The sequence below is a fragment of the Vicugna pacos genome, chromosome 17 (assembly GCF_048564905.1).
Source record: "Vicugna pacos chromosome 17, VicPac4, whole genome shotgun sequence".
In the NCBI taxonomy this organism is placed as follows: Eukaryota; Metazoa; Chordata; class Mammalia; order Artiodactyla; family Camelidae; genus Vicugna; species Vicugna pacos.
In genome coordinates, this window is record NC_133003.1 from 14053649 (window position 1) to 14077572 (window position 23924).

General features: G+C 36.8%; 1 protein-coding gene and 1 non-coding gene across 2 annotated transcripts in view; both read left to right on the forward strand.

Moving 5' to 3' along the window:
- OXSR1 (oxidative stress responsive kinase 1) overlaps nt 1-23924 on the forward strand; it is a 70398-nt gene that overhangs the window by 25298 nt on the left and 21176 nt on the right. Inside the window, exons 4-7 of the mRNA XM_006200651.2 lie at nt 5772-5913; nt 16871-16926; nt 20974-21083; nt 23080-23181. Of these exons, the coding sequence (XP_006200713.1) occupies nt 5772-5913; nt 16871-16926; nt 20974-21083; nt 23080-23181 (410 nt within the window). The remainder of the gene's footprint in view (nt 1-5771; nt 5914-16870; nt 16927-20973; nt 21084-23079; nt 23182-23924) is intronic.
- TRNAD-AUC (transfer RNA aspartic acid (anticodon AUC)) lies at nt 2201-2272 on the forward strand. The gene has a single exon. It is a non-coding gene; the product is annotated as a tRNA-Asp (tRNA).

A 23924-nucleotide genomic window follows, 5' to 3' on the forward strand; every position in this document is an offset into this window, starting at 1 on the left:
AATATGTAAAGCATCCACCACTGTGCTGACGTGTAGCAGGTGCACAAGAAATTTTAGTCACTAATACTAATAATCCCTTGTTATTTGATGCTTTTCAGTGTAGCCAGAATCACCTTTTTGTTTCAATCCCATTAGTGACACACTGGAGAAACTGGATTGCTTTGTTAAAAGCCCTGTTCATATGATGGTTGGAAGCCTTGCTAACACCAACCACCTTTCAAGATGGTGGTCAAGCATGGTTCTTTCAGTATGGACAGATATGGGAATATTAGGTAATACTGTATCTTTCATTACTGATCACCTATAGCATAATTTTCTTTACTTGTAATTTACAAAAATGTGTAATACAACCTTTTTAATGTTTTGCTAAAAAGTCCTCTGATAAATAGGAATAAATTGTCTGCTTAATTCTCTCATCCATAGCTGTATGCCAGCCCATTCCTTCTGCTACTCCTAAGCAGAATGCCTTAAAAAAAATTTTTTTTTTAAAGAATCCCTTTTCCTCTCTTAGTGAGTATATGTCCTGACCACAGAAAGGGCAGGATATGTAGCTGGGTGGGATGTCTTTTCAACGTAACTGTCTGTTCCTCCTGGTCTTAAGTTTCCTGTGGTGGTGCCCGATTTTTCCAGCATAGTATTCAGCAGATTTTCTGGAGGATAATTTCCAAACATGTTCCAGGCACTAATTCTTTTTGTAATTACTTAAAATTTTATGAGTCAACATAATCTTTAATCTAAATGTTTATTTTTAAAATATTAAAAATTATGCATCTTTTTAGGAAAATTAATTTTTTATAGTTATTAAAGTGAATACACATTTAAACTGAAGAGAGATATTAAGCAGTATTTAGAAGATCAAAGGTAGAACTAAGCACAACTTAAACCTTTTTTTTTTTAATAGGAGGAAACTGTCAGGATAGCTCAATTAAAATGCCTTTCATCAAATACTTACCAATTATCAGTACATTGGTGAATCATACTGTTGATTCCTTGCTCTAATGGGCCTTATAGCTAATAAGGAGATAGTTAAATAATTAAATAATTATAAGTGTGTCTAGTGCCATGAAAAAGTAGCAGGTGCCATGGGAACAGGTATTAGGAGAATCTAACTTTATTGAGAGAGAGTGGATGTTGTGGGATAAACAGAGACTGCCCTCAGGAGGTGAGGCTCTTCAGGAGACAGGAATATTAGGTGATAATTAGCCGGGTGGAGTGGGAGGTAGAGGTGATATCGGGGGAAGGTAGCAGAAGGGATCCAGGAAAGGGAGCACTGTATGGAGAGGATCTGGAGGCAGGATGGGAAAGTATGGTGTGTCTTGGAAACTGATGGGGGATCACAGCTGGAGCAGAGAGGGTGAGAGGAGGGGACCACTCATAAACAGGGTCTCCATTTGAATAATTGAAAAATATAAATAGTAAGAGTTAACATATATATATAGGCTCTGTTCTTTCACATTAAGTTTTTCAGCCAAAATATTTGAAACAAAAGCATATTTTTTATTTAGCAGCATTGTACTGAGGTAGAATTTAATAAGCTAATTAATCATAAAATGAATCGCAATTGGCACTCTTTAACGCATCAGTTAGGCATCAGTGGTTAAGGTTAGGTATGTCACTGTTGTAATTATTTTGTAATAGTTCCTTATTTATGACTATAATATTCTTATCTTTTGTTAAACAGTTAAAACTCAGATGTTGAGTGTTTGGATTTATTAGTATAGAAGGTTAACCTTTAGAAATTAGAATCACTTTTGATCTAAATAGCTATTTCTATGATTTATTAGTGCTAAACTGCAATATAAAATTTTTAGAAATCAAAGTAATTAGGAAAGCCTCTGAAAGGAAAAGAGAAAGAAGCACCTGTAGGACTTAAAGGGATGAACTGTAGAAATGCAGAAAGCTGATTGAAATTCACTGTCTTAGAAAATGATTTTGTTGTTTGGGGATGCTCTCAAGTTTGTCATCTTCTAGGAGATAAAAAGTATGGGACTTCATTGGCCCTGAGCAGGACCTAGGTAGAAATACTTGGTATTAAGAGTGACTGGCTTTTTCCTACTGTATGTATAGCACAGTGAACTTTATTTAATGGTTTGTAGTAGCCTGTAATGAAAAAGAATATGTCTGTATATGTATAAATGAATCACTATGCTGTACACCAGAAACTAATACAACTCTGTAAGTCAAAAAATAAAAATAGGGGGAGGGTATAGCTCAGTGGTTGAGCACATGCTTATCAGGCATGAGGTTCTGGGTTCAATCCTCAGTATTCTCAATTAAAATAAGTAATAATAAATACGTAAATAAACCTAATTGCTCCCCCCCCCCAAAAAAAAACAGAAAAAAATAAAGTGTTAAAAGAATTTTAAATAAAAATAATTAAAATTAAACTTAGAAAAAGAGAGTGACCTGCTTTGGATAGTCAAGCAACAGTGCAGGGTCTGTCTCTTGATCTGAAATGAAATACTCAGACCAAATAAACTTTGGCCCCTTTGAAAACTTATGTGGGCTCAGGAAGACACAACACCTGGTGACTAAGGACTGGTTAAACCTTCTCGGTAAGATACTGGTAACTAAAATGAATGAGTTAATCTTGGACTCGTGTTTTGTCATAAAAATAAACTGCGGAATTGAACGTATTAACTGAGTATTTAATTTGATTGAGTTAATTTGATTTATCAAGTTTCTTAAACTAGCAGCTTCACCACTTTTTCAATATTATTATTATTATTTTTTTTAATAGGGGTACTGAGGATTGAACCATGCTCAGCATGTGCTCTACCACTGAGCTGTTTCCCTCCCCTTTCAATGTTATTTTAATATTTAGCAATGATTTTCTCAGGCAATTAAAAGTTTTACATTGCTTTTTAAAAACTGTTTTTTAATTTTATTTTACTGCGTTATAGTCAGTTTACAATGTTGTGTCATGAATTGCTTTTTAAATATTCTGTGCCATAGGCTATGAAGGTAGACATGAGATAGTTTTGGGGAATAGATGATCTACATTTTAATATTTTTTGCTTTGTTATAGAATTTGTACCAAATCCCTCATCTTCCATTATTTAGTTCACTTGCTTTTACTCTAAGAAGTCCTTGGATTTCAGTGGGCAGTGTTCATCGAGTTGCCTGGGTTGTTAAAATGCAACTTCTTGGGCCCTACCTCAGATCTCTTGAATGACCGTCTGTAAGGTCTGGGAATCTGCATTTTAAACTAGCTTGCAAGTAATTCCTTCACATATTAAAGTTCAAGAACAGATTATCTCTGTAGAATATTTCTTCCAGATTGTGGCCAAGGACATAATACCGTATATGCTAATATTGCCTGCCTTCATGATGCCTACTTTCCTTTAGATATTAATTTGAATCATTCAGTAATAATCTACAGTTTTCCTTTGCTTTGCATATTTTACCTTCATGTTTATCTTCATTGATATGAAGACTTCTGTGTAATTTTGATATCTGATGAGGGAGAATTGTAAGCACCATCATCATGTTAGGTGCCGCAAGAGCTGAGGAAATCATGTGGAAAACTAGGGGAAACCTTCCAGGACTAAGATTTGTCAGTTAAGGGTGAAGGTCATAGTGGCATGATCATCCCTCCACCTATAAAAATCATACTGTTGGGAGACTGAAACTGAAAAGACGTTGTTATCCCAGGGAAGAGGGGGCTTCTTCTTATAGCCTTGTTTGCTGTATCTGTTCTGGACATAGCCTGGGGATGTACATTGCTTTAATTTCCCTGTTGGTCATTGAATGATGTGAAATCAATAAAAATCTTCTAAGATTTTGGAAAGGAGTTCCTGCTTCAAACTATTTAAAAGTACAGATCTAATTACTTTGATGTGCCTTGGAGTCTTTGTGGCTCCATCAATTCAATCCACCAGATTAGAAGTTCCCTGAGAGTCAACAATCTTGCCATATATATCTTGTCATATTCTGTGGCACCTAGTTCTAGATCTCATATAATATGACTTAATTGTTGAATGAATAAGTTGTGTGTCTAATTCCTAGTAGGGATTTCTCTCTTTGCATTCTTTATTTTAGATATTCTTTACATTACATACATTTAACTCAATTGGCATTTATATATATGTCTTTTTAGCAAGCAATTCTTATGTGGCCTGGATTTCTCAGAAGAATAAAACACATGGCCTGTTGGTATAGTCATTTTGCTTTGGGGGTTGATGTGTGACTGGTTAAACTAAACAGAACAAAACTTCCTTAGGCCCCCTCTTTGTGGATCACAGTGTGGTAATGTTACCTAGAATCTGGAGCGTCCCTGGTTCTTTGTCTGCAGAGTTGAAACTGCCTGTCTCCCGCTGGAGGTGGGGAGTGGTAATGGCCTGGCTTCCAGGGTGGGAAGAAGGGATCTGGGAATCTTATTCTGCCTTATATGAACTTTCAGCCAGTTTTCCTGTGTTCAGCCCTTTCCTTCAGTCTCGCCTCACCTCCCCTTATGTGGCCCTTGGTATATGTTTTCTGAGCCTTTCTCAAGCTCTAGGTAGGAATCTACTTAATTTTCTAATTGGCATACCTCCTCTGCAGGCACTAAAGTTTCAGATTTCTCCGCTCTGTATAGTCAGTTACTTTTTCTGCTTTCTCTCTTCCAGAAAATTAGTGCTCTCTTCTTATCTTCTTTCTTGTTTTCTTTTTTATTCTGGGTTTATGCCCTTTTTATCAAGTTTATCAAGTTTACCAAATTAGTGGATTTCAAGTGAGAGCTAAAGTAAACAAGTGTTCAGTCCTCTCATGTTTTCAAGGATTCCATGTAGACCACTTCTTTCCATCTATTTGGAAGTATATTTTTCTTCTTAAGTGTGTGAAATAAAAAGCACCCACCAGGCCATGTTTTCAACAGAAGTGTTTGTTTTAATTTTAGTCTCAAATATTGAGGTCTTGTGCTAAGAAAATGGGCATCCAGTCATTTCAGTGCAGTTTATGTACCAGACTCCTTGGCACAATTTTTAATATTGGAGATTGTTTTATTTTGGTTCTGTGATCTTTATGGGCCATTGTACTGTCAGAAATCTTACTGATGTCCTGCAAACTTTAAAAAAAAAATTAGTCATCAGTTATGGTAGATAGCATTCAGTGATTTTAATGACTATATGGGTGTTTTTTCCCTCCCTCTCCCTAATTTTTAGTGGGAGCATTATTTCCCATCCTGGGAGAACAGAATTGATAATACATCTGGGCTGCTGTTTAAAGAGAAGTGCCATTTTTATTCTTCTCATATTTTTCTTTGCCTTCCTTATTTTATTTCTGTTATTTATTAACCTGGAACATAATTTTAACTCATTAATTTGCATATACATGTGATATTTACTTTCCAAGTTTTCTTCTGTAATTTGACCTACATTTAAATTGTTTTTATGTCTTTATTCATACAACATTGCATACTGAGAGGTTTTGGAAGCCTAATTGGTTAGTGATATCTTATACTAAAGAATTATTGATGGGCATGGTTTTCTTAGGGATTCTTCAGAGGTGATTAAAAATCCTGTTACCTTTTTCATATTCTCATTAGAAGTCTAAAAGAGATGCTGGTGTAACACTATTATTTGGGTATTAGTGGGCTGCTTTCTGTTTTAGAGTAGAATTGAGGGTAAGTTATTAATTTTAAACTTCTCTATTTCCTTATATTTGCTATCTTTTCCTTTCTTTCCTACACAGCTAAGTTTATGAAAAGGTTTATATGTGCTTTGATTTCAAAATGGCTCTGAATTATATTGAATGAGTTAAAAATTATGGAAAACTGTGTCTTCTCTTTTCAGGTTCTGTTCTGGATATTATTAAGCACATTGTGGCAAAGGGGGAACATAAAAGTGGAGTCCTAGATGAAGCTACCATTGCTACAATACTCAGAGAAGTGCTGGAGGGGTTGGAATACCTGCATAAAAATGGACAGATTCACAGGTATGTAAATGACAACACTCTTCTCTTTTGGATAAGTGCAGTGATAATTGTGCTGTATCATTTCCTTGAGGCCATTCCCCATTCTTTTGCACAATTAGTCATAATCTCTTGAGTGTTAACATGGTTCTTTGTATTACTAATTCCAGTACATTGTGGTTACAAAGCTAGTAAGTATTTTAAAAGCAACAAATACCTCAGTCAAATTAGAAAATACAAAACCAGGAAAAAATTCCTAATTTCCTGTCAGGAGTCAGTCATTGCAATCACTGATAACATTTTGGAATATTCCTTTCCAGTTTCTTTCTTTCCTTTTTTCTTTTTCTTTTTTTTTTTTTTTTAATAGAGGTGTTGGAGCTTGAACCCAGGACCTGGTGCATGCTAAGCATGTGCTCTACCACTGACCTCTGCCCCCACCCCCCACCCCAGTTTCTTTTATATACTTAAAATTATTTAAAACAAAATGGTATATATAATTTTGTCTGTTGCTTTTTGTTTCTTTTATGTTGTATCTTGAGTATTTTTTCAAATTATTAAAAGTTCTTTGTAAAATACCTTTTTTAAATTAAAATTTATTTTTTTAAATAAAAGAATACTTGAAAAGCTGTATAACATTTCATGGTTCAGGTGTTTCTGGCTATTTTTATCTGTTCAGTTCCTGAGTATAGATAACAAGAATTCAAATGGTGATAGATTCAGTGTTAATACACATTTGTTTAGTCCCTGCATTTGGTTTTCCTTCATTTGAGGATAACTTTATATCCTGATTATTTCCCTGGATATGAGAATTGGTAGTTGACAGTTCTTTTCTTTCAACACCTGAGAGACTCTGTGCTGCTTTTTCTGGCCTTCATGTTTTCAGATGAGAAATCTGTCATGTGAGTTGAAATTCTGTAGGCAATCTGTTGTTTTTCTGTGGCTATTTTCAAGATTGTTTCTTTGTCTTTGATTTTCAGAAGTTTAATTATGATATCTCTTTGTGTGGATTTCTTTAGGTCTATCCTGTTTGGGATTCTCAAACTTCTTGAATATGTAGGTTTTTGTCTTTCAGCAAATTTGGGAAGTTTTCAGTCATTATTTCTTTGACTACCTTTGCAACCCATTTTCCCTCCTCTTTTTCTGGGACTCTAATGATAGAAATGTTAGATGTTTTGTTATTGAACCATAATCCTTGAGACTCAGTTCGGTTTGTTTGAGTAAGTTTTCTTGGCTTATTTTCAAGTTTGCTGACTGTCTTCTGTCCTCTCCATTCTACTCTAGAACTCATTCACTGAGTTTTTTATTTCAATTAGTGTAGGTTTTTAGTTCTATAACTCATTTTTTTATAGCTTTCTTTATTTTTTGCTAAGATTTTGTTTTTCATTGGTTTTCAGAATTCCAAATTGCATATTAGAAGCATTTTTATGACGGCTGCTTTAAAACTCTTGTCAGATAATTCCAACATCTGATTCATCTTGGTGTTGAGAGTGTCTTTTCTTATTGAAGTTTTTGCTGGTTTTTGGTATGCTGAGTGATTTTTTTAAAAAGCTGTATCATGAATGTTTTGGATTTTATGTTAGGAGACTCTTGATCCTATTGAAATAATAATATGTTGAAATAATCTATTTTAGCTGGCAATTGACCTGAGTTTTAGAGCCTTTGCAGTGGTGTTCTGGTTTATTTTGTTCACGTGGCACTGCTGGGGCTCTCTATTCAGTCCCTGCTGATGCCACCCATGGGAGCAGAGTGCACTTCCCCAGGCCTGGTGCTGCTATGTGAAAGGTGGGAGATAGTGGCAGAGCCTGTGGGTCTATGAGCACTTCCTCGGGCTCACCCTGTGGGCCAGGCCACCTCATGCCAGTTGGACTCCCATTCATTCTCTGGTATTACCTGTGGACATGAAAGGTACTTCTCTGGGCCACGTTTTGCTACTGGGTGGGGAGTTGGGAGACCCTGTGCTGAGTCTTCCTTTGCCACTGTATGGAGAACCAAGAGGTGCCAGGCCTGGGTCACTCTCTGCTGCTGGGTGGAAGAATGGGAGATAGCAGCTGGGCTCACTGTTGATGCTGCTGTAAGCAGCATGGGCCTATCTCCTGCACTAGACATGGTTTGAGTGGTGGAGTTCCCTGCCTGGTCTGTGTTGGCATCTCTGGTTCCGGCATGGTGGGCAAGCCTGCCGCTCCAGCTATGTGGTTGGGGATAGGATCCCTGCTAGGTCTGAGCTGTACTGCCCTTTTCCTGATCCTTTGGCCACGGAGAACAGGCTTGGAGCTTTTTTTTGGTCTATGCCTGTTGACAGTTCTGGGTTGCAAAACTATAATACCCAGTCCAGAGTATATGAGATTAAAAGAAAACTCAGGGACATGGTACAGTGCTGTGTGAAAGCGGACTTGGGTTAGTTATAAATGTATATAGTGAATTCTAGGGCAGCTACTGAAAAGGGGAAAAAAGAAGAATTAATACGCTAAGAGAGGAGAGAAAAATAAAATCATATAAAATGCTCAGTTGAAATCAAAGAAGGTAGAAAAAGAGTGGAAGAACACAACAAAATATAATCTTAAAAATCACCTACTTGTAAGGAACAACAAAAGAAGAACAGGCTAAGCCCAGAGTTAGCAGGTGGAAATTAAATACCTACATCAGAGTGTAAATATATGAAATACAAACTAAAAAGACAACCAGACAGATCAGTGAAACTAAGAATTAGTTTCTTTCCCCATTCCTGGGGGTGTGGGAAGGGGAAATTAGGTAGGTTTGTTTGTTTGTTTATTTGTTTGTTTATCCTAGTGAAGGTACCGGCCATTGAACCCAGAACCTCGTGCATGCTAAGCACGCAATCTACAACTCAGCTATACCTTCCCCTCCAGAACTGGTTTCTTAGAAAGATAAATAGACTAGACTGTTACCTAGATTCACCAAGGAAAAAAGAGGATTCAAATAAATAAAATCAGAAATTAACAAGAAGACATTACAATTGATAGTACAAAAATACAAGGGATCATAAGAGACTACAATGAACAATTATACGCTAACAAATTGGACCAACTATCACCTTGTAAAACTGAGATCTTAAAGAGTAATCAGAATATGGAGGGAAAAAGCAAGATATCTCCTCCCCTCTACACACAAACTTGGATTACATTTTCCTGAGAACAGAAGCATTTTAAAGAAAAATCAATATATAATAGATGACATCAGCCACCTATAAAAATATCTCATTCAAGGAAAAAATGGATAATTCTTTCTAGCGGTTTAAATTTTCAACCTCCTAAGTCTTACAAAGGAAACTTTCTCTTTATAGGGATAAAGGAGAGCAATTGAGTCTAAGGAATAATATGTAAACTAGTAATCTTGGAAACACTGATGAAGGTATATTTTTAAGACAATAGGATGTTTCATCTAAAATTGTACCTAATCAATTATTTTGTACCTAGTTAAAATAATGTGTTAACACATGACTGAAAAGGAGACATGACCAAAGAGTAAACAATTTGGAAATTGATTTCTCACGCTGTCAAGAAGAAAAGGTGCCCTGAAAAATAGGATTCCTGTCCTTTGAATGGTGATAACCTGTGGATACATACTTCAATACTAACAATGAGTATAATTCAGTTATTACCTCAGTTCTGACTCCATATTCATCAAGCAGTCCTCTAGAAAGGAATGTGCCAGAGACTGCTAATTGGCCTCTAATATGTCTCCCCTTCTTTTAGAATTTTTTTTAAATGGCATTTTTTTACTGGGCACATGACCATCCAGAAGAAAGGCCACATTTCATAATCTCCCAAGCAGCCCAGATATGACCGTGTGATTTAATTTTCAGCCACTGTGATGAGAACAAAAGTGTGTACTGTTTCCAAGCTGTGCCCTTAATTGGTTTTATCAGCCGCAGCACTACTGACATCTGGGCGGGGCAGTCCTTTGCTGCAGGGGCTGTCCTGTGCACAGTAGAATGTGTCGAGCAGCATATCTGGCTTCTACCTGTTACATGCCAGGGGCACCTCCCCCGGTGCCCATTGTCACAACCAAAATGTCTCTAGACATTGCCACATATCCTGAGAACTACTGCTGATAGAAAGTGGCATAATCTCTATTTGCCCTTTCCTTCCTTCTGTTGAAATGTGGATGTGATAGTAAAGCATCTTGTACTAAAGTGACAAGAACGGAGAGATGGTAGAGCAGTAAAATGTGAGACACTGAGTCACTGACTGTGCAGTCACCATCCTGATGTCTGTCACTCATGCCCTGACTATTACGTGAGAGGAAAAAAAATTTTTTTTCAGCCATATGGATCATCAGTGATTGACAAACTCTGGCCCACAGGCTGAATCCAGCCTGATACCTATTTTTCTGTTTTTGTTTCTTTTTTAAAACACAGCCATACCCATTCATTTACCAATTGTCAATGGCTGGTTTTCGCACTGCAGTGATAAAGTAGTGGTGACAGAGAACATCTGGGCCACAAAGCCTAAAATATTTACTATTGGTGTATGTGTAAGTGGAATACTACTCAGCTGTAAAAAGGATAAAATAATGCCATTTGCAGCAACATGGATAGAACTGGAGATGGTCATTCTAAGTGGAGTAAGCCAGAAAGAGAAAGAACAATACCATATGATACCACTTATATGTGGAATCTTAAAAAAAAAAAAAAGACAAATGAACTTATTTACAAAACAGAAAAAGACTCACAGACATAGAAAACAAACTTATGGTTACCAGGGGAAAAGGGGTAGGAAGGAATAAGTTGGGAGTTTGAGATTTGCAGATACTAACTACTATATATAAAATAGATATTTCTTCTTATAACACAGGAGACTATATTTAATATCTTGTAGTAAGCTATAATGAAGAAGAATATGAAAATGAATATATGTATGTATATGTAAGACTGAAACGTTATGCTGTACACCAGAAATTGACACAACATTGTAAACTGACTATACTACAATAAAAAATAAAAACATTAAAAAAAAAGAAAATGTCGACCTCTAGTGTAAATAATACTGACAGCTAAGCATGCATGGAAACTTGTGAATACTAAGCTAAATACTATTCTAAATGCATTTTCTACCTGACCTCATTTAATCTTCACAATTTTATAAATTGGTACTATTTATAGGCACAGAGCTGGGGTCTGAATTTAGGCAGCCTGCTTCCAAAGCTGCCTAGGAAAGTTTGTGCTGATCAGTGAAACTGGGCTTACATTGGTTCAATATCAGTTATAGCTTTTAGTTACTAACTCAACAGAATTTAGATCTGCCACTGAATTACTCTTTAAATATGCCATGTGTTGTTTTCTTTCATTTAATATATCCATCTCTCTTTTTAAAAGCCAGAATCTTCACTTCAGAACATGGATAGAAGTATATTCTTTTTCCTAAACCTTTACATATGCAGACTTTTTATAGTTAATAGTAAAATTAACCTGAAATATACATTAAGTCCACTGTCTATTTTAGAAAACAGTAACTAATTCATATCAAGTTCAGGCACAAATTCAATCTGTGCTCAATTTTGTATGACTGAAACATCTACTTTGTTAAATATATAAGCTCTCATTTGGCTAAATGAATAAAAGGGACAGAAAAAATATTGAAAGAAGTAATGGCCCGGAACTTCCAAATGTGAGGAAGAACATTAATTACAAATTTAAGAAACTTAACGAACCACAATTAAGAGAAACACAAAGAGATCTCTACATAGACACATCATAATCACACTATTGAAGCCTAAACCCAAAGAGAGTATCTTGAAGTCAGCAAAAGGAAAACAACTTACCATGGAGGGGGAGTGCTATAGACTGAATGTTTATGTCCCCTCCAAATTCATACATTGACACCCAAACCTCAGTGTGGTGGTATTGGAGGCGGGGCCTTTGGGAGGTAATTAGGTCATGAGGGAGAGCCCACATGAATGGGATTAGCGTCCTTATTAAAAAGACCCCAGAGAACTCCCTTTCCCTTTTGCCATGTGAAGACACAGCATGAAGGTAGTCACCTCTGAACAGGGAAGCACATTCTCACCAACACCAAACCTGCCACTGCTTTGATTTGGGACTTTCCAGCCTCCAGAACGGTGAGAAGTGAGCACTGGTTGTGTAAGTCACCCAGTCTGGTATTTTTGTTATAGCAGCCCAAACAGACTAAGACGGAGAGCATCAGTGTGATGAGGAGCTGACTTCACATCAAAACAGTGGAGGCCAGAAGTCAGTGGGAAAGAGCCCTGTAACCCTAGTGACACCTTTGAACTACAGTCCCCCGGGATTGAAGATATGTTATGGGTACATACAGGTTCAGGATTGTTATCTTCCTGGTGAATTACTCCTTTTTCTGTTGTATAATGACCCTTTTTATTCTTGGAAATGCTTTTGTATTAAAGACAATTAGGTCTTGTTTTAATATGGCTACACTGGCTTACCTTTTGGTAAGTGTATCTTTCATTGTGGTCCAGTCTTCCTAGGGTCCTGGCTTTATGAAGGGGTCTCAGTTCTATCTCTCAACCTTAAAGCAGCCCAGTGTCAGGTTTTTTGTTTAGGGTTGGAATTTAAAGCTGTTTGGGGCAGTAGGTCTGACTCTTGTGTATCCTTTTTATTTCTGAAACTGGAGGATTTCCTTTTCTTTATTTCGTCTTCAGTTCTGTGACAGTCCCCTCACCCACCAATTTATCCAGCATTTCTTTGTGTTTGTAGCAGGGGGAGGTGTGTCTTGGGGCAAAGGACTGGGTAGTAAGTGAAGAAAACTTGTTTCCCACGTTGCTGGAATGGAAATTCTCTTACAGGTTAAATCAGAGACCCTCATATTGGAATCACCTGGAAAACTTAAATTAAGTACTGATTCTTGGATCCACTGCCAGAAATTCATTTAGTTGGTCTGGGATGTGGCCTTGGCATTGGGACTTTTAAATGCTCCTGCAGAGATTCTAATGTGCTGCCGACACTGAGAACCACTCGTTGCACTTGTGCTGAGATGCACTGAGACTTCAGCAGGCTTGAGAGAAAGTTGTTTTTAGTAGGAAACACAGATGGATGTTTTTAGTAGGTTTTGCTACTTCTCATACCCTTAGAGTCCAATTGTTATTTCAGGTAAATTTGTGTCGGCCTGGTGCATCAGGTCAAGTAACTTTCCTCCATCTCTGCTGTGTTTCCTCCTTGACCCTCTAGGCTTTAGAGGTTTTGACTAGAGTGAACAGGTCTCTAAAATTAGACTTCTACTTTTCCCTCTGTATCTACCCACACAAATATGTTTTTCCTTTTTAAAGGGGTTAGCTTTAACAGAAAGGGTAGATATTTAGTCAGTTTAAGATGCCTAAATGTAGTGTGTTTTCCAGCTTTTGTTTTGATTCGTTTCTTTTCTTGGTCTTCTTCAATTTTTCCATAAACTTTGCCTATTGATGAGTCATAAAAATGTAATGGGGAAAATCATGTGTTGTACTAGTGAGAAAGTCAAGTGTGTCTATGATACTCCTTTTAATTTTAAAAGGAATTTGTAACTTTGGTGTAGCAGTGACATGTGAGAAATGGCACTAAGGTGTGAAAAACAACTCACTGTTCCTGTGTTTCCAGGTGGCTGGAATGTTTAATTGTTGGGGCTGCTGGGTTGCTTGATATTCTTTGTGGTGGAGTCAAAAAGGTTCTTTAATTAAGGACTACTGTATTGATTTCCAGATACTTAGTTATAGATCTTTTTCTCGAAAGGTCAGTGGTCCTATTGTGTGTGAGGATGGACTGTGGTGCGTTTGATTGTCCAGTGAGTCATTTCACTTCACGATATTCCTCTGCTTTTACTCTTGGAAGCTGTCCTGGGGATGGCATTTTTGATTTGAAAAGGGAAACATAAATTGATTATCTGAGGAATTGATCAGGAAAAATAGTTAGCCAAAGAGTAGGCTTCACAGAAAATGGGTTACTGTCTCTTCACTTAAGATAAAAACTTAGAAAACATTATTTGAATAGGTGATGCAAATACGTGGCTGAAAAATTCAGATGATGCAAAATGGTGTATGATAAAAAGCAAGTCTTCTCAGTATCAGCTGGGCTAAATCATGTTGATACTGTGTACCCTGGATATGATGTATGTGATGAAAATGGCACTTTACTTCTGTGGTTTTCCTTCCCAAAGCTCATAACACCATTCTAATAATGAGGGAAACATCTTACAAATTCGATTAGAGGAGTATCCTGCAAGCTTCTTGACCATTACTCCTCAAAACTGTCAAGGTCATTAAAAATAGGGAAAGTCAAAGACACTGTCACAGAAGAGAGGACCCCCTAAGGAGACATGACAGCTAAATGGAATACAGTAAGTTGGGAAAGAAAAAGGACATTAGGTTAAAACTACAAAATCTGAATAAATTGTAGACCCTAGTTAATAGTAATGCATCATTACTGGTTCATTAATGTGGCAAAAGAACCATACTAATGTATGCTGTTGGTAATAGGGGAAACTGAGTGCCAGGTATACAGGAATGCTTAGACACTATCGTCTCCATTGTTATGTAAATCTAACCGTTCTGAAAAATAGAGCATTAAAAAAAAAACTCTCCTTCCTTCCCTGAACCTCTGTACCCTGGTCTAAAGGGAGCAACCATTTCTTGCCGTTTTCTTTTGATTCCTTTGAGAGGAATTTTATATAAGTATAAACATACTATATATATCTCTCCCTCCTGCTTAAAAAAAGACAAATGGTAACATGATGTGTGTAGTATTCTTATTTCATTTAATACATGTGGAGATTACTCCATATTAACACGTATATTTATTAGTATTCATAGTATTTCATTATTTAGATATACCATAGTTTAACTGGTCTCCTATTTATACGAATAGTTAGCTGTCCTATTTGACTGCATCATATTAGTTTATAACCCTAATATTTGGAACAGAGTTAAGAGGTGGCATTTGGGGGCTGGGATGGTAGGAGGGGACAATTAAGTTTTATTTTGCTATTTAGTTGGATTGATTGACTTAATATTCTACACCTCTCCAGAAACAAGTTTTTTTTTCTTTTTTTTTTTTGAAGTGTAGTTGATTTACAATGTTAGGAAACAGTCAAGGTTTTTTTTAGTGTTTGGATGGATGGATGGGTAGGAGGATGAATTGATGCATTTAATGTTTCACTTATCTCTATAAGAGGATTTGAGGCAGACTGTCTTTTATTTAGTTACTTAGTTAAATCTACTTGATGAGTATCTGGGAGATGCCACCTATATACTAATGGTAATAATAAGTAAGTGCAGGTGATAGAGACATGTATTAAGATACAGACCCAGATATGACTCGTGAAATGAGAAAGACCAAGAAATACTGTATTTGTATGCTCTGTACTAACACTCTGTACTGCAGCCTGCTGCAGAAACACAGAGGAGGAAGTTGAAGGTTCAAGACTGGCTTAGTTGAATGGTCTTTGTCAACAGGGGAAGGCAGTGTCCTCAGTTCTCTCCTGTCCATGTTCAGAGACTTTAGGTTTGTGGGACAAAGTGAGTCAAACTCCATTCTAAGTCAGCCTCTGGGAGAAGGTCCTATAAATTACATGGTTTTATAAGCAGAACAAAATACTTAGTAACATGATTTTCTTAATGCTTCAGTAGATATTCAGGAAAAGTATTGTATACTTTTAGTATACACACAGTTGTGAAACTGCTGTGCGTTGTTTACCAAGAAAGAGTCATATCTAAAGATGGAGGGAAGAAGACGGTGACAGGGAAAGGATGAAGTGCCATGCTTTTCACTGGTACCTTTTCCTGACAAATATGTCCTTCCATGAGCTAGCCTCTCTTTTCTTTCTTGTCTAGCTTCAAGGGCTGGCTCTCTATTGTTTATTTAATTATATTTATTTTTAATTACAAAGTAAATAGATGAGTCCACTCCCACATGATAGGCAAACACTGTTCCCCTTGACCCAGTCTCACTCCTCTCCACTGAAGGAACTGAATTCATTGCTCTCCATTTGGTGTATAGGGAAGTACGTGTGTGTGTAACATTAATGGTGTCATACAAAATGCACTGTTCTGTTAGATTTGTTGATATGTATTATGTCTTAGAGGGTATTTCAAGTCATAACTTGTTGATTGACCTTAATCCATTTCATGGATGTAACAGAATTAATTTAACCTTTCTGCTATTGTTGGCTTTTTCTGTGTTAGCATTTTTAGTTTGTTATGACAAACAATGCTGTAGAGAACCCCCCTGTACATCCCCTGTACATTGTGAGAGTTTTTCTGGATTATCAGGAAATGGAGTAGCTATTTGTAGGATTAAGGGGTTTTAAATCTTGCTGCGTACTACTGACACATTTTTGCATGAGAGAAACAAGTTTTAGGTTTGAATGGGTAATACTATATCATTTGCTTTGGAGGAAAAGCCTAGATATGTCACAGGAACATATTCTATTAACTAAACTGACAATGATTGGAAACTTTGGAGAGAATACTGGACTTGAGAGTGGTGGTCAGAGGGATCTTGGCCTTTTCATTGATGTTTAGGTTATTTTGACAGGAATGCATTTTTGTATTACTTGAGTTGTTATAGATGCTAATAAAAATATAGAGGTGGTTGAATAATTTATATCATATCTTTATGCTACAGACATAGAATAGTTCATTTTTAACCACATGCTGATGATTTTAAAATTTTAATCATATATTATGTATTAGGGTGTAGGAAAAAAGCAATGTGTTTTAAAAAGTAGATAAAATGAGAGTAAGTGAAGGTCACATTCTTCATCAAGTATTTAATAACCTTGGGTTTTCTGGATTTTATAGTAAAAAATCTGTATATTGTAGCTTTCTATGTATAATGTTTGGATTCTAGTACAAGGGACTATAATTTTTAAAACTGTATTGGCCTTAATACCCTTTAATGCAAAATAGAGCATTTAAATATTGTCAGTGTTGTGAATATTGTGAACTCCTTAAATTGTGTGACTCTAAAGAGTAGGTGCTTTTTAATATGTAACTTGTTTTGTTTTGTTTTTTCTTAAAGAGATGTGAAAGCTGGAAATATTCTTCTTGGAGAAGATGGCTCAGTACAGATTGCAGGTAATGATTAGGATTTCTTTTTATTTTGATTTAATGGTCAGTAAAACCACATTACTTATCTTTTACGTTTTCTTAGTCAGTTTTCTCTCCTGTTCCTCGGACCATCTCTGGTCAATGTACTGTGATGACATGTCCCTGCTGACTCTCAAGGTATCTTACACTACTTGTCCTTCATTTTCAATCTTAGGCATTTTTTGGCCATTACTCATTACCTTCCAGTTATCTACTCCTTAGCCCCGTTGGAGTCGTATTCTTGGATTCTCATAGCATTCTGTACTTTCCTTTAAAGGAGAAGTAGTCAAGAAACCTCATTGTATTTAAGAATAAATATGCTCTAGGGAGGTGATACAGAGCTGCTTCTGTCTTGGAGGAAATAGGGTATTTGCCAATTAGGAAGTGGCCTCTGAGAGGTGGAAGTGTACTTTTGGCAGATTCAGAGCTGAAGAGGTAAGAGTTGACAACCAATGAATGAAGGAAGATGTCACAAGAGAGACTAGAAAATACTTAGAGATGAAAGAAAATAGTATCACATCCATACCAAAACCTATGGGGCACAGTGACAGCATTGCTAAGGGGCAAATTTGTCACATTGGATGGTTTATTTAAAAACAAAAGAGATAGCAAATCAACAACCCAGCTTTACAGCTTCAGGAACTAGAAGAAGAAGAAACTGAACCCAAAGCTAGCAGAAGGAAGGAAATAATAAATTTCAGAGCAGAGGAAAGGGAATAGAGAACAGAAAAGTAATAGACGAAATCAATGAAACCAAAAGGAGATTCTTTGAAAAGATCATTAAAATTGACAAACCTTTACCTAAACAGAGTAAGAAGAAAAAAAAAGGAGTCACATGACTAAAATCAGAAACAAAAGTGGGGCATTACTACCAACTCTATCCAAATAAAAAAGGATTATAATATGGTATTCTGAACAATTAATTATACTCCAACAAATTGGATAACCCAGATGGACAAATTTCCTGAAACACAAAACCTACCAAGATGAAATCACGAATAAGTAGAAAATCTGAACTGACCTATAACTCGTAAGGAGATTGAATCGTAATAAAAAATTTCCTGACAGAGAAAAGCCATGAACTTGATGGTTTCACTGGTGAATTCTATCAGACATTAAAGAAGAACTAATAACACTCTTTCTCAAAGTTTTCCGGAAATTTGAAATGGAAGGAACACTTTCTAACTCATTCTGTGAGTCCAACATTACCCTTATACCAAAGTCAGGCAGAGATACTAGCAAGAAAAGAAAACTATAGACCAGTATCCATTATGAACATTGATGTAAATATTCTCAGCAAAATACTAGCAAATCAAGTCCAGTAGCATATTAAATAGATTATACACTGTAACCAAGTGGGATTTCTTTGGAATGCAAGGATGATTCAACATACGAAAATCAGTGTCATGGGGAGGGTATAGCTCCTGCGTTCAATCCCTAGTACCTCCTCTAAATAAACAGAGAAACCTAATTATCTCCCCCCTCCAAAAAAAATTAAAATAAATAAAATTAAAAAAAATAGCCCCCAACTGATGGGCATTTAGGTTATTTAAAAAAAAATCAATACAATAACATTAAAGAACAAAGAGGAAAAAAACCACATAATCATTTCAGTGCAGAACAAGCATTTGAGAAAATTTAACATCTTTTCATGATAGAAGCATTCAGCAAAATAAAGAAGGAAACTTCCTCAACATACTAAAAGCCATTTATGAAAACCTACAGCGAACATCATACTTAATGATGAAAGACTGAAAGCTTTCTATCTGAGTTCGGGAACACAGGAAGAAAGTCCACTTTTGCCACTTCTATTCAACATAGGACTGAAAGGTCTAGTTGAACAATTAGGCAGGAGAAAAAAACATTCAGACTGGAAAGAAAGGAGTAAGCTTATCTTTCTTTACAGATTATATGACCTTATATTTAGAAAACCCTAAATATTACATAAAAAACTTTAGACTAACAAATGCATGAGGTCCTGGGTTCAATTCCCAATCAACAAAGTCAACACACAAAAATCAGTTGCATTTTCTGCATTAACATTTGAAAAGGAGATTACAAAGCAATTCCATTTACAAGTAGCATTAAAAAAAAAAATACTTAGGAGTTGACCAAGGAGGTGAAACACTTGTACAGTGAAACTATAAAATGCTGCTGAAAGAAATTACAGAGGACATGAATCAATGGAAACATATCCCCTGTTATGCATTGGAAGGCTTGCTATTGTTAAAAAGTCAGTGCCACCCAAAGTAATCTACAGGCTCAGTGCAATCCCTATCAAAATCTCAGTGGCCTTTTTTTTTTTTTTTGCAAAATAGAAAAAGAAATCCTTAAATTAATATGGAATCTCAAAGAACCTCAAACAGCCAAAACAATTTTGAAAAATGAACAAAGCAGGAGGATTCACAGTTCCTGTTTTCAAAACTTACTGCAAAACAACAGTAATAAAACAGTATGTTACTGGCATAAAGATGGGCACAGAGACCAATGGAATAGAGTAGAAAGCCGAGAAGTAAACCCTCACATATATGTTCAAGTGATTTAGACAAGGGTGCCAAAACTATTCAGTGGGGCAAAGAACGGTCTTTGCAACAAATGGTGCTGGGAAAACTGAATATCCCCGTGGGAAAGAATGAGGTTGGACCCTTATCTAACATTGTATACAAAAATTAACTCAGAATGGATAAAAGACCTAAATGTAAGACCTAAAGCAATAAAACTCTTAGAAGAAAACATAGGACATAAGTTCCACAACATTGGATTTCGCAGTGATTTCTTGGATGTGACACCAAAGACAAGCAATAGAAGAGACAAATTGGATTTCATGAAGATTAAAAATGTTTTGCATTAAAAGACCTATCAACAGAGTAAGAAGGCAACCCACAGAATGGGGGGAAATATTTGTAAAATTACGTGTCTGATAAGAGACTTAGAATTTCTGGAATATATAGTGAATTCCTGAAACTCAACAACAAAAAATCAATTTGAAAATGGATTTGAGTAGACATTTCCCCAGAGAAGATATACGAATGTCCAGAAAGCACATGAAAAGATGCTCAGTGTCACTAATCATCAGGGAAAATGGCAAGTCAAAACTAGAAGGAGATACCACCACATTCATCCCGATGGCTACTGTCAAAAAAAAAAAACATAAAATAACAAGGATATGGAGAAATCGGAATCCTTGTTCACTGTTGGTGGGAATGTGAAAATGATACAGCTGTTGTAGAAAATGGCATAGCAATTCCTCAAATCATTGAAGGATAAAAATACTGTATGATCCAGCAAATCCACTTCTGAGTCTATAGCCCCAAAGAACTGAAAGCAGGGACTGAAACAGGTATTTGTACACCCATTTTCATAGCAGCATTTATTTACAGGGACTAACATGTGGAAGCAACTTAAGTGTCTATCAGTGGATGAACACAAAATGTAGTTTATACATGCAGTGAAATATTATTCAGCCTCTAGAGGAAGGAAATTCTGACATACGCTACATCATGGATGAACCTTGAAGATGTTATGCTGTGTAAAATAAGTCAGTTATAAAAAAACAAATACTGTATGATTCCACGTCTATGAAATACTTAGAGTAGTCAAAATCATAGAGACAGAAAGCAGAATGGTAGTTGCCAGGGGCTGGGGAGAAGGGGCAATGAAGAGTTACTGTTTGACGGCTGGAGAGGTTCATTTAGGGAGGATGAATTGAAAAGAATGGATTGGAGCAAGAAGGAAAATGTGAGGAGATGAAAATGTGTGAGGTAGAGCGAGATGGAATGCGGAACCTGTTGAGCTATGTCTTAATTTAGTCAAGAAGTTCAGCAGAAAGAAAAGATCGTGCTGTGTATATCAGACCATAACTACTTTATATTATTTTTCTGTTTATATTGGCTACTGCATTTTCTTTTTTTAAGTGGAGGTACTGGGGATTGAACCCAGGACCTCATGCAAGCTAAACATGTGCTCTGCCACTGAGCTATTTCCCTTCCCGTGGTTACTGTACTTTTAAAACCTTGCCGCTGTTTTCTGTTTTAGACTTTGGGGTTAGTGCTTTTTTAGCAACTGGTGGTGATATTACCCGAAATAAAGTGAGAAAGACCTTTGTTGGAACCCCTTGCTGGATGGCCCCTGAAGTTATGGAACAGGTACTGTGTGTTTTGTCTTTTTTAAATAATTTGGGGTTTTGTTACAAAATTGAAAAAACTGAGTAGCATTTGCTTTTGTGTGGTCTACTTGGTTAGCTTTGAGAAATACGTCTCTGTTCCTTGTTTAAATTGGTCTGTGCTTAGAAAAAATTAAAAAAGCAAAACTCTAGAACTTTACAAAGGACATAGGAATCTCAGGATTTATATGAAAGGCAACCTAAGGAATAATATAATCAAGATTGGTTTAAAGATACTAACCTTTAGGACAAATTAAATGACCTGATCTTGTTACATGAGTGTCATTGCTACGGGGCTTGAAGGACTGGCTTTCTCCACGTCCCTGTTTCTCAGTTGTCTCAGACAACTGCAGCCTGATGTCACTCATGCCATCCCCTTACAGGCACTCTGCTGATTCTCTAATTTCCAGTGCTCATTGTTTGCTCCTTGTCCTGTTCTCTTTGTGGCATTTGAAACTGTTGACCTTTTCCATCTTTCCTCAGTTCCTTAGCTTCCTCGTTTTTCCACTTGTCCTGCCATTTCTGACTTCTCTTCAGACTTTCCTTCTGCTGCTGAGTGACGCTACTTCCCAGCTTCTTCTCTTCTCTGAGTACACGTACTCACTAGAAATTTTCATTCCACTTCCAGCCTTTTAATTATTGCTAAATTATATCCAGCCAAGTCTTGTTTTTTAAGGCTCCAGAGTGATATTTCCAACTCCCTATAGGTTTTTCACATAATTGTCTTTCAGGGATATCATACTCACTATGTAGAAGTGAATCTAGTTTTCATTCTGTCATAGTATCTGCACTGACCCTGTTGGGTGAGGGAAGGATCCCCACTCTAGGGTTATGGGGATAGCTGAACACATGGCACCGGACCCTGGACCGAATGAGACTGGCAGCAGCATATTACTTACATACACACGTATCTGGAGGCATAGGACACTGCTTGCCTCATGGGGTTGTGCTTAGGAAGTGAGTGAACAAAAAGTTGCTGGAGAAAGGTTTTGCCGTATGAGGAGAGTGGGATGCCCTTTGGTTTCCTTGTGGAGGTGTGATTGGCCTATTTGAACAATTCTGAGGGCTGGCAGGGAGCAGAAACCTGCTACTCATGGATAAACAAGAACTGCGGCTGGTCCATTTGCCAAGCGGGGTTGTTGGGCCTAAGGGACCTTATCCTTGGGAGCAGAGTGGGGGAAGGAGCTTGCGCCTAGGTCGTTAGAGGCCCTCCCATTTACCCGATATCGAAGCAGCGCGTAATATGGAGCTTTAATTTTAGGTCTCAAACCACACACTCCCAAAACCTGTTTCTCCTCCTATATTGTTTAGGATAGAAAATTAAAACATTTAATTATATAATGTGCTGTTGACAGTATAAAGGAGAGAAATCTGGCAACATGTTCACACTAACAACTTAAAAAATATTCTGAGCCTTTGTAACTTTTTTCATTCTGAAAATTAAGGTGATAAAACAATACCATAACATAGGAAATTTAGGGAAAAAAAGATTCACCACCACTGCCTGACATTTTTTTTAAATTCTAGTTGTTTCTTAGATAGACTAGATACCTGCTTGTAATAGTATCAAAACTTATGGAAAATTTTGTAATCTTTTTTCTTAGTAAGTGTTTTATCATATCATATCATGACGTGGTTTTCCATATTTCATATAGAATTCATTAACATTGTTTTTAGTTGAATATATGAATATACCATACCTAGTGAACATACCATACTTAGCAGTTTCCCTGTTGGTAAACATTCATTTCAGCTTGCTTTCTTGCTCGCGCTTGCTTGCTTGCTTGCATTCATTTCAGCTTGCTTTCTTGCTCGCGCTTGCTTGCTTGCTTGCTTTCTCTTACAAAGTGTATTTAGCTTACTTCAGATTATATTTTATTGGCTTAAAGTTCTTGTTCTGGATGCATATTAGAGGCTCTCTTTTATATGTGCCTTTAAGGTGGTAAAAATAATCATGTACCTCTGTCTATTCTTCACAGGTCCGAGGTTATGATTTCAAAGCTGACATCTGGAGTTTTGGGATCACAGCGATTGAACTGGCCACGGGGGCGGCTCCTTATCATAAGTACCCGCCAATGAAGGTGGGGCTCGTATTAGAACACTGCCCAGCTCATGTCTCAGTTCTCCTTTGACGTTCTTAGCCATAGAATTCGGCCCTGCATTTCTTCTAACTCCTCTAGCAGTTACACTCCCTATTAGATATTTACTTTTTAGCACTGAATGACTTTACATTGTAGTTGACCTTTTTACATGATGACTCACCATCTCCTGACTGCATAACTAGTTTGGTATTAGGATGTGATGTGTCTCATTTTAGTGTGTGACCCCCACAGGCACCTGTATAGAACAGCCTGAGTGGGGATGTGATCATTTCTACTTCATAAGGTTGTTGGAAGTTTCCCTATTAACAGTTATGATAGCTAACATTCATTGAGCACTTCCCTGTGCCGGGCACTGTTCTAAGTGCTTTTTATATATTAAATAAGATAATCCATGCAGAGTTCTCACATGCCTTATTACGTATGTAGGATTCTCCTTGTTGTTGAGTAAAAGTTTGCTTTGTGGTAGAACATTAAGCAGCTTTTATTAAAAGGCATATTACATCCTAAGGTAGTAGTTACCTGAAATGTAATTATTAATCCTGGCGTCCCCAACATTAGTACTAGAATGAATTTTTTGTGTTTCAAGACGGTCCTGCCAATACTGTTGGCAACCATTTTTATCTGTGTGGCCCCTCAGTTACAACGTGCCCATGAGTTCTGTTCGTCCGTTTGCAGCTGTAGCTGCTGTTAGTAATTCCGCTTGCCCACTTTACAGATTGCCC